The sequence below is a fragment of the Aulostomus chinensis genome, chromosome 15, assembly GCF_037954235.1.
Source record: "Aulostomus chinensis isolate RoL2024-O1b breed Wild chromosome 15, RoL_Achi_v1.0, whole genome shotgun sequence".
Lineage (NCBI taxonomy): Eukaryota > Metazoa > Chordata > Actinopteri > Syngnathiformes > Aulostomidae > Aulostomus > Aulostomus chinensis.
The window spans coordinates 19,418,349-19,435,589 of NC_141334.1; the positions used below are offsets into that span (position 1 = coordinate 19,418,349).

The window sequence follows — 17,241 nt, forward strand, 5'->3', positions numbered from 1 at the left end:
TGGAAGAGCACCGTTTACCTTTGACATTTGGGTGTCTTCTCTGTAAAGCCTGCAACCCCTATGACCTACCCTCCCTCTCAGGGCTACTGAGGTGAGGGACACTGGCAGCTTGACCAATAACCACAAAGCTAAACACAAATCTCAATTACCGTTCCTGTTAAATGCGATTTAAGGTGTCAAGACTGTTCAGACTCTTGTCTAAGTCAACTGACCTGCAACGATCCGAACATGTCAGACAACGGTCTGGTGTTTTTTTTATAGACAGAATCAGATAGCGATACAGAGACTGAAACACCTCTCTGAGCTTCTAGACCCAAACTCACTCCCTCAGGTCAGCTGATCAGCTGCTCCTGACTGCGCCCAGAACTAAACGGGAGCTCAGAGGGGATCGTGCTTTTGCTGTGGTAGCTCCAAAACTCTGGAATGATCTGCCCCATCTCTTCTCCTTGGCCTTTCTCCTTTTATTCTTATCTTATTTATGTTGTCTTTTATTTGTGATGCTTAACTAATTACTCTGTAAGGCACTTTGGTCAACAGTGGTTGTTTTAAAGGGCTTAACAAATAAAGTTGGATTGGATTGGATAGAATCACTGCCAGCAGAATCACATTCACAACTGTCACAGACTGAGGCCCTCAGACCTTCACCGACATGTTTAAAGCTTCACTCACTGGATGCCTGATTTCTTAACCATCCTGAGGTAAGAGACAATGTTTGAGATGTAGCATGAAGTACAGAGGCAGTATGGCAGTATTACCATGAGAACAATATGCCTATGTATGAAAAGTATCTGTGAAAAGTCATCTTAACTAACATGTTAATGTCATCGGCTCATTTTCAAGTTCTTGTTTTGATAAGACACTTTTTCTGAAAATATACACTGATTTCAGTAAACATTCCAAGGAATAACTATTACACTTATGTGCACATCACATCAGCAGAACAGACAGGTTTCTTTTCCTGCTACACTCACCGGCCAAGCAGGATATTTAGTATCTCTACTGTTTATACTGACATCATTAGCTGCTCTGCACTGTAAATATACCATCTTCACAGTACAATTGTGGATAAATACAAATGCGATTGATCTATTTTAATATGTAAAGGGATGGGGGAAAAAATCTTTGTACTGCTGTCTGCATTTCCAAAGGTAAAGGTAGGTATTTTTATGGTTTTAAAAAACTGGGTTTGTTTCTTTATGTGCCAGGGGAACAGAATTATCATAAACAGACTGGCGGAAAAGACCTGGGTTGTACATGGGTTGTAGTGCGGACATGCCAAATGTATGCAATTGCAATGGAACACCCCTGAAAAAAAACCCAGGCCGAGTTAATAACCTTATTTAATCAACTTAACCAACTGTGTGCAAACAAGTAAGGGTCATGAAAAAGAAAAGTGAAAAATACCAGTACTGAGCCACATTTACGAGATCAATGGATATGACAAAATCCTGTTTGCTCACACATCAGAAACAAAAGACAGAAGTTCGTCTAATACATTACTGACTTGCTCAAAGTCACAGTTACAACACATTTTTCGGTGGTTTCTAAAAGTTCAGTTAAATTGCTTATGTGACACTGACGACAACAAAGCTATATAGTTTTCAGTTTTGTCCTTGAAGAGCAGAGCATCTACTCACTCTGCTTGCATGACCAGTTATGTTTAATAGCAAAACATAAAAGGGATTTCTGGAGTAACTTTGTCTTATAATTGGTAGAGGTCATGCAGGTCTCTTCTGGGTACACGAATCCTCAGACACGTAGGCCTGAATGCTGGAGGAGATCATTGCACCACCTTTTCTTGTTACAGAGGAAGCAAATCTCAAAAAGCCTACTCAAGAGAGTCTTAATTCATCAACATTAATCCCTTTATTTTGTTTTATTTAGTCTCCCAAGTCTAAGGGTCCCTTCTGAGAGGCCCATGCCAAAGAAACAAGAAAAAAAAAGAGGTGAGAGGGTTTAATGGCGTATGACTGCAGCAGTGTAGGCTATGAACAGGCACAGTTGAGACTGACTTTAAGAGACTAAAGTAGATGATTATTTTTACAGAGGATCTGATAAAGTGTTTGAATTTGAATAACACATATTGATCTTTAGAGAAATGTTCAACCGTCATGCTCTGTTGCTTCATGGAAGGCCTTTACATGTCAATCCAGGTGTCCAGCTAGAAATACATTTAGGAACCCTCTGGGTTTCTCCAACAACTCACAGGGAGGGACTTTTAAGTTTCTATTTGTGTGGATGAAAATGCACATTCGTTCTTCTGTAGATGAAAGACACGAGGATGCAAGGCAACTTCAGATTGTCATAACGGGGAGAATGTGTGTGTTTGTGTGTGTGTGTGTGTGTGTGTGTGTGTGTGTGTGTGTGTGGTGGGGGTAATAAAAAGCTGGAACCACAATGAAGAACAGCGAGATAAAGCGAGGGAGAAATGAACTACACCATACCTTTTTTGGCGACCTCCATCTCCTCCTCGGTCCAGCGAGAGGTTTCTCCAGTTTCACCAGCACCAGCTAAATCACAAAGCAAAGAGACCCAGCCCCATCAGCACTGACAAGAAAGAGAAAAGGGAGAGAGAGCGAGGAAGCGAGGCAGAGAGAGTGAGAGGGAGAGAGAGAGAGAAGAGAGAGAGAGAAGAGAGAGAGAGAGAGCGAGCGAGAGAGAGAGAGAGTCCTCTCTCCGGCCGTCGTCTTCTCATGGCCACTAATCTAATAATCTGTTTACATTCACGGACTGCTGAGACTTGCTCCCTCACTTACACTCTCGCTCTCTCTCCCACCCCACCCCTCTCTCTTTCTCGCTCCCTGGCTACCCCCCTTCCCCACAACACAGAACAAGCCCTCCTCCTCTTAAATCCACTAGGGGAGGGCCTTGATCAGCTGATGTAGCGCCAGACAGTGGAGGAGTTGAGAGCTGTGCCTCCCTCTTTGGGAAATGGCCTTGGATGGAGACAAATAGACAGAACAGCCAAACCCAAACCCTCTCACCCCTGCTCCAGTGAGACTGTCCATTTCATACTTACACACAGATACACACTTCTCCTCTTCGCCTCAGCATGGTTACAATGACCCCCCCCCCCCAATTCACAGAAGTGACCAGTTTGTACGGAGGGGGCTGGGTGAACTCTAGCCCACTCTCCTCCATGGCACCCACCGAGACTGTGTAAACATTTGGACTAATATAGCGGCAGATGTACCCTTGACATTAAGAGGAGGCTTGCCCCCTCACTCACCCACCTCTAAGATGAGGAGATCAATTCTCACTGTTTAGATGGCTCCTACCAAAGGTCGCCCAGCCACACAGTCAGTTTTTTTACAGTCAGTTAAATAAATGTCGACCGGAGGTGGCTACCTCCTCCAGTGATTAAACTCACATGTTCTCCCCGTGACAGTTAAGGCCCCTGGGGGGGTTGTTATTAATCTCTCAACTATGAAAATGCAGAGGGTATCATCACCTCATGACAAGAACCCGCCTCCCTTACACAGACACGCATGCACGCACACACACACACACACACACACACACACACACACACACACACACACACACACACACACACACACACACACACCTATAGCTTCAAACAGGATCAAAACACAACTGTCTGCCCCCACTGAATCAGCAGCTTCCTGAACTTGCCTGGCACAATTTCAACTGGCCGAGACTCACAGGATAGCTACCCTTTAGCACCAAGCCCATTTAATTCTCAGAAGCACCATAGCTCCAGGGGTTACAACAGAGCAAGCAAACAGACACGCACTAAATCCACAAGCTAGTCACTATGGGAAATTATAGTTGACACTGTCCTATACAAACCATGATACACCCAGAACATGACCAGAGAGGTCAGAGGGTTGAGAAGATGGAAGGACGTGCCACAGGTTAGCTAATCACATTATAGGGCAGACCTTGCATAACTCAGACAGACGGCTGAGAGAGGTAGAGCTCAGCAGATAGCAAAGGGAGCAGGTGGCAGGGACCCACAGCATACTTACAAAACAGTGAACTGATGAAACAGATTAGTGCCACAACAAGATTACCTGAGAACCCGAGCAGCCACTGTCAGAGTGACAGACTTCAACTGGGTCAAAGAGTACAAGTGTGTGATAGAGCACAATGACGACAGCCCCATAGGAGCATTGCCATGGTTACTACCCAGAGCTCCCTGAGAGAGATGTTGTACAGGACCGAATCTGTCAGACGCAACAAAAAAAAGTCCCTAAAACTCCAACTCTGTCTAGCCACCTCCCGACTAAAATCAGTTAAATCTATCTCTTAACTTTACGCGTATCTTTAACTGCATATTTGGTGTGTGCCAATCATTCTTTCTGCTTGTAAAACCAAACAGTCTCTGAGATCCATCACTTAAATGAGGGCAGCCAGTAATGACATTTGACATTACTTTTTTGTGAGGGAAATAAAAAGATCAGGTTATTATGTCTAATAGGAAATCTAAGAGGCTTGAAATTTATCAAACACTTGAAAATACTTTGTGTTCACTAGACAATCATTGTTTAGGTTGATAACATGTTACGGCTTGCTTTTTGTTGGTTTTGATTTAATAAAAAAGAGGATTGATGTTAAAAATATAACCAACAGAACCCTGTACTGCTAAAAACTAATTTAAAATTGATAAATATGGATAATTTCATCCATCAAGAAAATGTGCAACTTGCACTGTAATGCATTACCACATATAACTGTTGTTGGATCGCCCTTCTCGCAGTCTGATAGACATTCCCTCTTCCCCTTAACAAAGTTTTTCATGGACTGAATTATTAAAGAGGGAGTTCTCTTTCATTTGTCGGTCATTGCAGGGGATCTCGTGTTGTAAAAATGCAATCTTAACAACCTCCAGAGAGCATCCCTGAGAGGACTCACCCTTATTATTATCCATGGAAGTTATAGGAGTCTGGGGTTTTGCAGGCTCCTTCATGGGCTTCTGGGCTGGATCGGATTTAGGGAGCTGCGGAAGATCTGGCAAGGCAGGCTCGGGGGCAGGGGGAGGTGCTTCCTCAGCCGCCACAGTTGCAGCCTCATTGGCCATGGAGCGTGTGGTGATCCTTCCCTTACGGCGGCCCTGGCTGTTGGCAGTCTTCCTGCCACGCGGCGTGTTTTGCTCCTTTCCGTCTTCGTCCTCCCCACCGTCACACTTGTCTTTGTCCTTGCCAATCTCCCTGTGGTTTGGAGAGGGAAAACACAGCTTTAGAGACCACTGGTACAGAAAATCTGTTCCCTTTCTGACTCAGCATAACCGGCCCTTCTTGTAACGTGTTTCCTTCCTCCATGCCTGAACATTCAGGACAAGTATAATAGGGGCCATCTTCCCTCAACCCTGAAGGGTGTGGAGATATGACATTTTCCAATCTCTGAACAATTTTTGACATCTCTCCTGTAATGTTCAATGAGCTTGTGACAGAAAAATCTATAAATGGAATCTGCATACTGTCCATCACAGTTAAAATAGATAACATAATACTCTGAATATCAAAAAACTCTCCTCTTAAACTTGTAATTATTCAACGTTGAAGCTGACCCTGTTTCTTGTTTATATTTGGAAGAATATTGTTAGACATCCAACTACAAGTTAGCTTTCAAATAGCTAAAACTGATATCCAATATTATACACTTAAATAAGGCCGACTCACACCAGGTAATCGATGCAATGCCTGAGCACATTAGTCCCCCAAAGTCCTTTTTTTTCTTTTTTTTTGACTGGTGTGATCATGCTCAGGCATTGTACACTTCCCGGCCACAGCTGAGAAGGGTGGGCTTTGACACAGTACAATTAAACACGGGCAGTGGCCTTCTGTTTGTTGGATGTGCATACAGTGAGCAAGAAAACTCTGGTAAATGGAGCACATTGAATGTCCAGATTGTACATGATAATGAGCAATGTTCCAGTACAATTAGGGTGTGAGAAAATGTTTTACTTGCCGCTTGTCATTGGATGTTCAATGGAATAGTGAATCGACAGTTTGGGGTGCAAATGTGTTATTTGTTGGTACAGTGCATCCACTAAAACCTGGCCAGGGAGTGAAAAGACACTCTCGTTCCATTCCGCTTTGCAAGATTGCTTTTGTTCGGTCAGATTTGGTACCAGGCCACCAGGGGGGTGGGGTGATGGGACATTCATGGTTTGGCACAGTACACAGCACCAAGTCAAGACAAGTGGACAAAAAAAGGCACCATAAAACAACCGTTCATGACTCACCTCGAATCCTCCTTTTCATCTTTCTCTTCCTCGTCCTTCTTTTCTTCGTCCTCTTTTTTCTCAGACTTTTCAGATTTGTCCTCTTCGTTTTTGTCGTCGGACTTGTCTTCTTGTGAGGGACGTGTTATTTGCTGGAGACAAAACACAATGATTTTGTCATTTCTTCTTCATCTAGCAATTTTTAGTCTAAATTGCTGATCTGTGCAAAAAGTCAGCTGATGCGTCAATAATGTCAGTATCCTGCACCTGATTTTGACATTCCTGATCAAACAACCCATCTCTACCAAAAATCCTGAATAGGAAGGGTTTGAGAGTATGCTGTAACTTGCTGAATCTCGAATCGGTCCAGTGTCTACAGAAATATGAGAAACAAACCATACTGCGCACGCTGTCCTCTCTCTTCTGCCTGCTGTGGCCTGTTCTCATGCCTCATTTCTCTAAATAAAATGCTTGTTCACAGAAAAAGACTTGACCATGACCCTCTTTAGTCTCATAGCCCTCTGCAATTTATCCCACCGACAATCTTGGTATTCTAAATCAAACAAGATAAGAGTTCCGATCCATATCACTGCCTACATGAGTTACAAGTGAAAACATTTAACACAAAATTTCAAAAATGGGTCTGACACAGTGATTGAGGACAGAGAAACATTCTTTATCATCACTGCTGGCACGGTACGCCACAGAATGCTTCCTCCAGCCTGTTCCATGAAAAGAGCTGTGCTGGAACATGCCTGGTTATGCCAAGCCAAACATCCCATGCTGGTACCAGATGGGGCCAAGGAATGTGCCTGACTCAATGGTAAAGGCAAAAGTTATACACAGAAGCAAACTTGGGGAAGACAGAGATACCAAAAAGCAGATTTGTGTCTTTTCAACAACAATATGCCTGGCTGGCATATCACAAGAAACCCTAATAAAGATATTGCTGGCAACTCTGAAAATACCAAGCAGCTTGACAACCTTTGCTGTGGTAACCATTTGTTCACCTTTGTCTCCTGACTTGCTAGTCTAACTAGAGATAGAAAGAAAATTAAGAGGGCTTTTTGTTCACAGAATAGCTGGAGCTGCAAGACAAATCAAGCTTTGAGGTGTTCATGTATACTTAATTTCGTTCTTCAAACCATTGGCAGTGAACTGACAGAGATTTTTTGACCAATGTTCAACCCTTATTTTTTCAAGTCAAACCATCAAAGGTTAATCCCATGTCATGACAAACCAGTCAGACCGGAACTGGGTCACAGCCGAGGAAACCTGAATAACTCACAAGCTGGAAACGGCCCCAAGTTTACACATCGTTAAAGTCAAATGCCTGTTTTCACACACTTACATACCCAAACAATGACTGCCTCTCAACATACTTTTGTGCAAATTAACACTGACGTGTATCGATTATTGGTACAGCAACTTTCTGACACTACGCCAGAAATTCCTCGGTCTGTGTACAGCATTGTTCCTTACCTTGTTGTTGTCCTTACTATCACATTGCACTAATGTGCGATATTTATACCAATGTAATATTTGCATGCCTACTTGTATAATATCCCTGTAAATCAGTCACTGTTTGATGCATAGCCCAGTTAACATCGATCAAATACATAATGTCGACAAATGAATGATGCCATCAGTCAAATTTATGTTTAAATTTGTTTATTATGTGTTCTGTGAGTTATACTCAAAATTAATAGATTAGTGAGAGCTGCTACCTACTATGTTGAAATATGAACCAAATGTTTACTGGCACAAAATTATTTAGACATCACATTTATGTGAAACCCATTAATGATACTCCTTGTGCAACAGCAACCAGCATTAAAGGCATCACAACTAAACACTTCATGACAACCACTGCATACATCTGTGCCAATCCACTAGATGGCAAGTAAAAATCAGTGCAGCTACAACACTGGTTGCACTCAGGTTTAAAAATAGTCCAGCTCTTTAAAAGAATTTTGGACAAAACTATACATTTGGATTCACGGCTGATGCTGTGGCTAGCTTATTATTCATCAGGAATGCTAATTATGGTCAAAGTCAGTGTTATGACAAGTAATGTAATCAGATAGGATCATGACCACTATTTCAAAAGCTTACCCATACTTGTCTCGAGTACGGTTAACTGCACGTAGCACAACAATATGTACAAAGCATTATTTTTAAAGTGGTATGAAGGTTCACAGCAGAGCAATGATGCAACAACACGGCTGGGAAGATCCGTCGGTTCAGAGCTCACACTGTAGGTTGATGTATGCAGGGAGGATCGCGTCCAACTTGGACTGAGACTTTAAACTAACTTGACTCATTTCCTGCCTGCAGCGGTCTGTCTGTTTTTGGCCCCTGGCAATGCTGAGGGTTTTACAGAGGAGACCAGACTGTTTTAGGGCAGTAATTCTTCCATACTTGTTCTTGAGTGAGATGCTGTTCTGGTTGGTTCAGGGAACGCTCTTGTTTGCTTTGGAGGTGGTCAGGGAACCGTGGCATTCCTGCCTCTTATTCCACACTGCGTAAAGAGCCTCTTCACAGATGTTCTCCAAAAGTCAACAAGGCCCCGTGTTTTCGAATGAAGCTCTTTCCTAACTGGCTTGAATATTCTTAGAGTTTTAATGTCTCCCCTCTTTTGGTTCACAAGTCCTGTTGACTTTGTGTATGTCATTTGATTTACAAGTTACACTTTGATAAAAAAAACAAAAAACAATGCATTTATTTTGGAAGTATTAACAACCATGCTGATCTTAACTCCTGAGCCACCGTGATTCAATTTATAATCAAAAATAAAAGAGAATAACAGTCAAATAATGCCAGCATTTGGCATGGTTGCCCTGGTTACTAAGAGCTCTCGAAAGGAAAAACTCATCAGATCATCAGTGCCAATGAAATCTTCTTGTTAAACTTCACTGACTGAGAAAGGGGGTATTTTAGCATTATGGTCCCCCCAGCAAGTAAAATAAATGTAGAATGAGTTGTACAGATAGGCTTGATTTAATTGTGTACTCAAAAGTGCTTAAAGTAAGAAAAAAAAACTCCAAAAGCAAATCTCCCTGTCATAGTTTTGTTTACTTAGGTAAAATTTTGTACCAGGAATGCAAAATAATACAAACACTCTAAAAATGAATCAATTTTGTATTAAATTGGCTGTAAAAGATCATACTAATATCTTGCACAAGTGACAAACTATTCTCTGTTTTGCCCTTTTGTTATTTGTACCACAGGTGTTTGTACATTCAAAATCCCTATTGGAAAAAATGGATTTCTGCAGGATTTCATTAGGAGCTGCAAAGCCCACACCAGTCTCCTCTCACAGTTTACATTCATTTCACTTTGGGGTTTTTGGCTCTTCTGACATGACTGACAAAAAGCAGATTCATATGTCCTCTAAATCATCATACACACAAATAAAAAGGTATTAAAGAGGCTCACAATACACGCAGTGTCTGTCCGGGTTGATCAGTCTTATTTAGAAAGAAATGAATTTGTCCAAGGTAGCCACTTGACTTAAGTCAATGAATTCTTAAGGGGCATCCTAGTAAACAACTGCTTCAAGATAAACAATAGGCTTTACAGGCTTACTTATTAAGATTGGGATTCTAGAATCCGCTTATCCAGTTTAAAAATTCAGCAAATGTGCAAAGGCATCACCTATTGTTTTGGAGTTGGAGCAGCAAGTGGATGGATAAAAAGCAGAGATTTAAGGACTGGATGTTGAAGAATGAGGAACCAGGAGATCAGAAACAGAATAGAAGTGGAATAAAATTATGGTCAAGTGATATGAGATGATGCCAGGATTATTAGAAGGGGGGCTGAATAAAGTGGATAAACCAACTGAGTCACTGCAAGTGGCAAAATAATCGGGACCATTTAGAAGAACTTCAGTTTTGTCAGGGTCTAAATGGGAAACGAAATTAGGATACTTCCTGTCTTTGGCTGCAGCAAATCAATCATGTAGGGAGGGCATTTAATTAGGCTTACTGGATTGGAAATAAATTTGTTCATCATCTGCATAACAGTGATATGACATGTCTAGTGAGAGAAAATGACACGGAGTAAGCAAGGATGTGAGGAGGATTGGTTTAAGGACCCCTGACTGTCTCCACACAGCAGGGGAGATGACAAGGACACATGCTGATTATTAAGAAGATTACAATCTCTTGGTCAAGTATGAGTGAAACCAGCTGAATGCTGTACCAAAAATAGCAACTCATGTACGAAATTATCAACTAAAATAGACACCATTTAAGGCAGTGGTTAGGATAAGTAGAATATGAATGGAATAACACCTTTGGGTATAATAATCTGGGGGACGGTGTGGCTCGGAGGTGGAGTAGCCCTCGAGCAAACAAAGCGTCGCTGGTTCGACCCACAACCATGTCAAAGTATCCTTCAGCAAGATACTGAGCTCCTAATTGCTCCTGATGGCCCTGCGACGGACTGGTGACCCATCAAGGGTGAACCCCACCTCATGCCTAATGTTAGCTAGGAGAGGCTCCCGACCTCCACCCCCGTGACCCTTCATGGATGATGAAGGATGGATGGACGGGTGGATGGATGACTATTATTGCTTTGTTTTTGGGTTTTTTGCACAAAAAAAGCCCAAAAAAACCATTGTCAACAGATTTAATGACCCCAAAACTTCCAGAGTTAACCTTTTTCAAGGATTTGGGAGTAAAAATATATCATCTAAAATGTACCTTTTTTAAGTAGAGGCTGTGTGGATGCGTGCACATTGACAATTTCAAACTAGCCAACAGTTGTGAGAGTGCAAGCAATGTAAGACAGTAGGCTTGGAACTTGGTCAGAAATTCTGAAGGAACTATAGCTCAGGGACGGGAGGAGGAATGTATATGCAGAGAAATGAGGGTAAATTTACACAGTTGCATTAAAAAGGTGTGAGGCAAGAATTGGTGGGGTGGGGGCTAAAGCCCTCTTGCAAAAAATAATAATACATATCTTTATATAGGCATTAGAAGATGACAACAACATGGGGAAGACAAGCTGGTTAAAAGTACTTAGAAAACTCGGGTTATGTTTGGGTGAACTTCAAGAGTCTACTTTCTAACAACCAATGAAATGATTGTACTGACACACTGGGGCAACTCCTGTGTGAGCTTCCACAAGAACGTGAGCTGTGTGTACCCTACTGACGTATACTGTTGTTGAGGCATAGTCATTTAGACCAGAGGTACACTGCTAACTGGCTTGGGGACATATACTTCAGTGTGTGAGGCAGCTTTGCACAAGCCGTTGCTCTGGTAAATGCTCAAATGACTCTGCACTATGTAAAGGACTTTAAAAATAAATGTATCTCCTGAAAACACAGCAATAACTCAACCCCATAGCACACATGCATGTGTACGGATGGCCACAGCCTTTTTCTTGACTGTTAAATTAAAAACCATGTCTGCATGTCCTAGAAAAACTGTCTTAAAATAGATGTGTTTGACTGCCTACGAGCCTCAAGCCACTATGTAGGCTACGAAACGAACTGCACAAGCAGCAGAGCAATAAAAAATACAACAGACAAAATGAGAAGTTACAGGGCATAAGAGTATGCCAACAACTAAATCGAGTAAACTGTGTCAAAGGTAGTAACATACCTGCAAGCTCATTTGCTGGTAATAAAAAAACCTTTTCCTTGCTGTGAGCCACAGCTTACTGGTGCTGCAAATGTGCGTTTAACCTCCAGTACTTCCATAGCGGTGGAAACGACAGCAGTAGAGGGGCAGGACAGCATCATAGCAGAGCTCCTTAGAAGGGCTGCCGGGCCACGGCACTGCCGCACATATTCCGGGAAAGCGTGTCATCAGGCCGCTTAAGCCGCCCAAAGAATTGTCCATCTCACATGCACGCACTAATCTATGCAGGGTCACTCAAGGTAATCCCTTCCAAGCACTCCTCTTTGATTGGCACTCACAGCAGCACAGTGAGTTTTTTGGGCCTGTCAGATGGCTGGGCTGTACCAAGTTAGCCGTTTCAGAGAGGGGTGACTTTCTCTCTCACACATAGAAGGAAGAGGAAATTGAAAGAAAAAATAAAAAGAGCACAGCACATACTCAGCGGATAAGCTGCCAGAGCTGACTGTCTCGCAGAGGGTTTTTCCCCTCAGCTTCACTCACTCGCCCTACATTCCTCTGCTCTTGCTTTTGCTCACTCCGTCCTCTTCTTTGCCTCTCTAATGACTCACATTAGTCAGTCGAACTGCAGTTGTTAAGTCACACCAGTAGCCTGGAAATCAATAACATCCGAATGTGCATAAGAAAAAAGAAAAATGAGAGCTATTTTGGCAAACCTCAGTCTTAAGATGTGATAGAGAGACCATCTCATGCTGTTATTTACATTCAAGTGACAAACCATGGAAAAAGAAAAAAGGTGATATGGATTCAATTCCTTCAACATTACATGTTGAAGGAATAGAATCATGTTCAATCTTGAGTGTAAAAACAACAGAGTAGACACACCAACTTTAACGACTATGAAACCGACAAGTATGCACTAGCAGTGCAAAACAGATGCAAACACCAACAACCTGGTATTCATCTATGTTCAACAAACATTTCTGACCCATGTCGAACATATACATAACAACCATGTGTTTACCGAGTGCAACGATGTGCCTGATGTTGTAACACGAAAGAAAGAAAATGTGCCCCCATCTTTTGAATTAAACAAACCTGTTTCTTCAACTCAGAAAACAACAAAAACACGGAATCTGTGTGTGACCAATAACAAGCCAAACGTATTTCCTGTATTTACTGCTAATTTGGCTACGTGTGGCTCCTGAAAGCTTTACCGACCACCGCATTTTCCTTTCATCATTTCAATCATTAGCAAGAAATCTGCAAATTCAAACTGATGTTTCAACACTTCTTTAACACTCTGCATCAAAGAAATGGACAGAATCTCTATTGATCCTTGCATGTCCATACAACTGGTTCAAACAATAATAGGATAACCAGGTGTTTCACACGATAAAAATTCAGCACAGCCACTTCGAAAAGTAAGAAGAACCATCTTTGTGTTCAAGATGTAATGAGCTCCTCTACCCTCCTCCTCCTTTTACACAAACAGCCCACAACCAACCCATTGTGTTGCACAGCAGATATAATTGACACAGAGACAGAATGTCCTGTACTATAAAATTAAGAATCTTTAAGCATGCACCACACATGGCATTAGGCATTAAGAATGCAATCATAAATAATTATCCAGATTATAATTACTGGGTACCAACAGCATAGCATTTCCTCATTCTATGTAACTCCAAGTGTTGCTTACTTATAAATCAAGAATAGTTGGGGCTACAGCACACAATGTGGGACAATGTCTTTCTCTTATAATTAATGCAACCATGGATGTTTTCTTTTTTTCCAGGGATTTGTTCTGTTCTTAAGACTTGAAATCTATCCAAATGTTTTTTGTTTTCTTGTTATTGTTTTTTTTCCGTTTAGCCCAAACTTTATTTGTAAAAATATGTAACAGGCACTCTTGACTGTAAAAGTTATGTGTAGTTTATGCTATTTTGCACATGGTCAAAAGGTGGCAATTGGAATGCCAGGTCTCTATGTTGAGTTTCTTTTTGTATTCAGAACAATTACAACAGCATGGAATGACTAATGTTAGAGCTAATACATATTAAAACAATAATTATTGAAATTAATGCCACGCAAAATGAGAAGAAATGGCGTGTATGACTATTGAGGTACAGGGAGGGTTAAGTTTCTGTGCATATCTAGCCACTGAGAGACATGTGAGTGACACAAACAACTAGAGGCAAACTGCAGAATCTCTCAGTGGCCACAAGGTGGTATCTAACAATCTTTGCGAGCAAGGGCTCCTTCCCAGGATGTATCAGAGAGCAGAGGTCAAACTACAACGGATAACGGATTAGCGATGCCAACATTAGCAACGATGGCAATTAACAAGGAATAGATAACATCGAACAGGGGTTTTTATTATCATGCTAGATGCAAAACTTACTCTAAATGAGTCACATGAATTATCTGTCATCCATTCTGACAGCAAGATGACTCAAACTGGAATAACAAACCACATTGGTCGAATCAGCAGCAGAGCCATAGGTCCACCATGACTTGGTTATGCATGGAAGGAGTCTTCAAACAACACATGGGTCAAGCTCAGGCATGAATGTTTAGACTAGGGATATACCAACTGCCCAGCCAGGGATCAGAATCAACCAGTTATCAGCCTGCTGGATCGGATCAGTAATCAGCCAGTCACGGTCATGTGTTTCAGATTCCTTACAGTTCACTTGCCACAGTGCCCAGCAGAACAGTGCAGAGTCCAGACTGACAATCTGACAAACTGAAAATCAATCAATCAGAGATGGATGAGCCAGACAGGATATCTCCACATGTATGACATAGCAGAGCCCGTCATTTTTCAAAATAAAACACCACATGCAGGCTCCCAATCAGACCTAACGAGGACACACAATGAACACACAATCTATGTGCATGCAGAAGCAACACGTAAATCAAGGGACAGTGACCAAATCAGCAGAATTTGAGCGGCTAAACAAAGCTGTCAGATGGCTTGAGATTATCGTTGTGTGGGGGACCAACATAAACGCATCGTGGGTCTCAGCCAAGCCTGGTGTAAATTTTGGGACAACAGACCTAATCAGACATTAAAAATCCATCACCTCGTTGAACATGCCCAGTTGGAGAGAGCTAACAAATTGAAAGCGACTAAGGCTGGTAGGCAGAGGTTGGAGCCAACAACTAGAATGCAGCCTCTCCTATTCTTCATTGGCTGCTGCATTCAACTGCTTCTTTTTCTACATAAAAGATGTGTCAAACACAGCTGGATGTAAAGCAACTCCTTTTCAGTAGAATTTTATTTTTTACCTCTTTCCAGGAGGAGAGCACTTTATATATTTAGAGTGGTTTAAGTTGGAAAAGATACGGTAACTTGGTGCAATATGAGGAAACTTTGAGAGTAATCCATCCATCCATCCATTTTCTACTGCTTATCCTATTAGGTGTCGGGGGGGGGGGGGGCTGGCTGGCTGGAGCCTATCCCAGCTATCTTCAGGTGAGAGGCGGGGTTCACCCTGGACAGGTGACCAGTCCATCACAGGGCCAACACATATAGACAGACAACCATTCACACTCACAGTCACACCTACAGTCAATTTAGAGTAGCAATCAGCCTCGTCCTCTCTTGATGTCTTTGGACTGTGGGAGGAAGCTGGAGTACCAGAGAGAACCCACACAGGAACAGGGAGAACATGCAGACTCCACACAGAAAGACCCCGTGCACTGCACCACCGTGCCGCCCTGTAAAAGTAATATTTTCTGTAATTATGACAATGATTATGGGACTTATGAGAATGAAAAGGCTCAATTGAAGAAAAGCTGATTTTTAGTTTTAAATTCTGTTAAGGGTAGTTCTAAGACAGCTGGAATCGACAAAAATTCAGTAATGGCAGGTCTCACTAACAAACAAAAAAAAGAAAGCAGCCAAGAATAAGGCGATTGGTGCATCTCTAGTTTAGACACATAACTTCTGCCTTACTAAAACATATTCAAAATGCAATTATCACAGTACTGACTATTAGGGTAATGTGATAAAAAATGCTCTAGAAATTGTTCTGCAAGAATGGCAGTAACCAACACATGTCCGACTTCAATTCTCCGTAAATCCTGCTCCTCCTCTCCAAAGTTAGGTCTGATGTAAGATTTTTGACATGGAAGACATGTTATTTATCTTAATGTAACCTGAAACTGGGGCGGCATGGTGGTTGACAGGTTCCAGGTTCAAGTCCCGGCTCGGGCTCGGGATCTTTCTGTGTGGACTCTGCATGTTCTCCCTGTTCCTGTGTGGGTTCTCTCTGGTACTCCAGCTTCCTCCCACAGTCCAAAGACATCAAGAGGGGATGAGGCTGATTGATACTCTAAATTGACTGTAGGTGTGACTGTGAGTGTGAATGGTTGTCTGTCTATATGTGTTGGTCCTGGGATGGACTGGTGATCTGTCCAGGGTGAACCCCGCCTCTCGCCCAAAAGCTGTTGGGATAGGCTCCACCCCCCCCCCCCCCCCCCCCAACGACCCTTAATAGGATAAGCAGTAGAAAATGGATGGATGGATGGATGGATAACCTGAAACTTCATCAGTACATCTCCTGACAAAGTAGCCAACATTTGCTCAACCACTGAAATAAAGATATTCAGCAAAGGCTCAGGCTTACTTGGTTCCTTCCTCTTCGTCTTCCATAGTTTCTTCTCACTAGGGTCTTGTAGTTATGGTTTTTCTTGGTCAAGTAGTAGTATAAAACACAGTCAGCAACACACTGAAAAAGGGAAGAACATGATATTGAAAATCCTACATGCATGCACGTCTATTTTTAGAATTTACATGTGGCTCTCCTTTACAGTATAATACAATTTTTAATATCTGTCTCTTAGAGTCAGACACTGTTCAGCAAACTGGTCTATCATGATCAGGTTGCAAAATTTGAATTGAGATGCATATGGGTGAGGATTACAGGTTCGATCCAGGTTGCTGGGATCCAGTTCCTTATAACAGTACTATGATGGTACTGCTTTGTGCAAATTAGATCAAAATAAAGATGAACTCGTTTTTATATCACTCATTACAATTCCATTGAAACAATGAATAACATTTAATTTTTAATTCAATTTGGAAGGATTTCATAGGTCTTTATTTTCTGAGTGTGTCATTTTAACCACTCTGCTCGAATATCAATTGCTTGAAATCTTTCCTAGTTCTCACAAAGTTCAACGACAAACAATGAGTGCGAAGATAGAAGCCGTAAGTCACCTTTCTCTCCAGGTAAGATGCAATCAGGCCAAAGTTCTTAGGGTGCTGGACAAACCTGGAAAGAGATGCCAGTTATCATTTGTCTACCAAAGCCAGGAAAAAGGTAACGTAATACGTAGTAAACACTACAGAGTAAACCATGAACATTCTTCACTTGATTATTTAGATTAGGACAATTACACATTTGTATCAGAAGTTTTCTGAAATAGTATACACATGAGGAATTACCGAAT

General features: G+C 41.9%; 1 protein-coding gene across 5 annotated transcripts in view; it reads right to left on the reverse strand.

Annotated features, from left to right (window-relative positions):
* Nucleotides 1-17,241, reverse strand: part of ncor1 (nuclear receptor corepressor 1) — a 70,459-nt gene that overhangs the window by 30,374 nt on the left and 22,844 nt on the right. For all 5 annotated transcript variants that reach the window (XM_086179509.1, XM_086179508.1, XM_086179507.1 and 2 more), the window contains exons 13-17: nt 17,009-17,063; nt 16,416-16,517; nt 6,212-6,342; nt 4,879-5,174; nt 2,445-2,510 (exon numbers count right to left, since the gene is read on the reverse strand). In XM_086179509.1, coding sequence (XP_086035635.1) covers nt 2,445-2,510; nt 4,879-5,174; nt 6,212-6,342; nt 16,416-16,517; nt 17,009-17,063 — 650 coding nt within the window. The remainder of the gene's footprint in view (nt 1-2,444; nt 2,511-4,878; nt 5,175-6,211; nt 6,343-16,415; nt 16,518-17,008; nt 17,064-17,241) is intronic.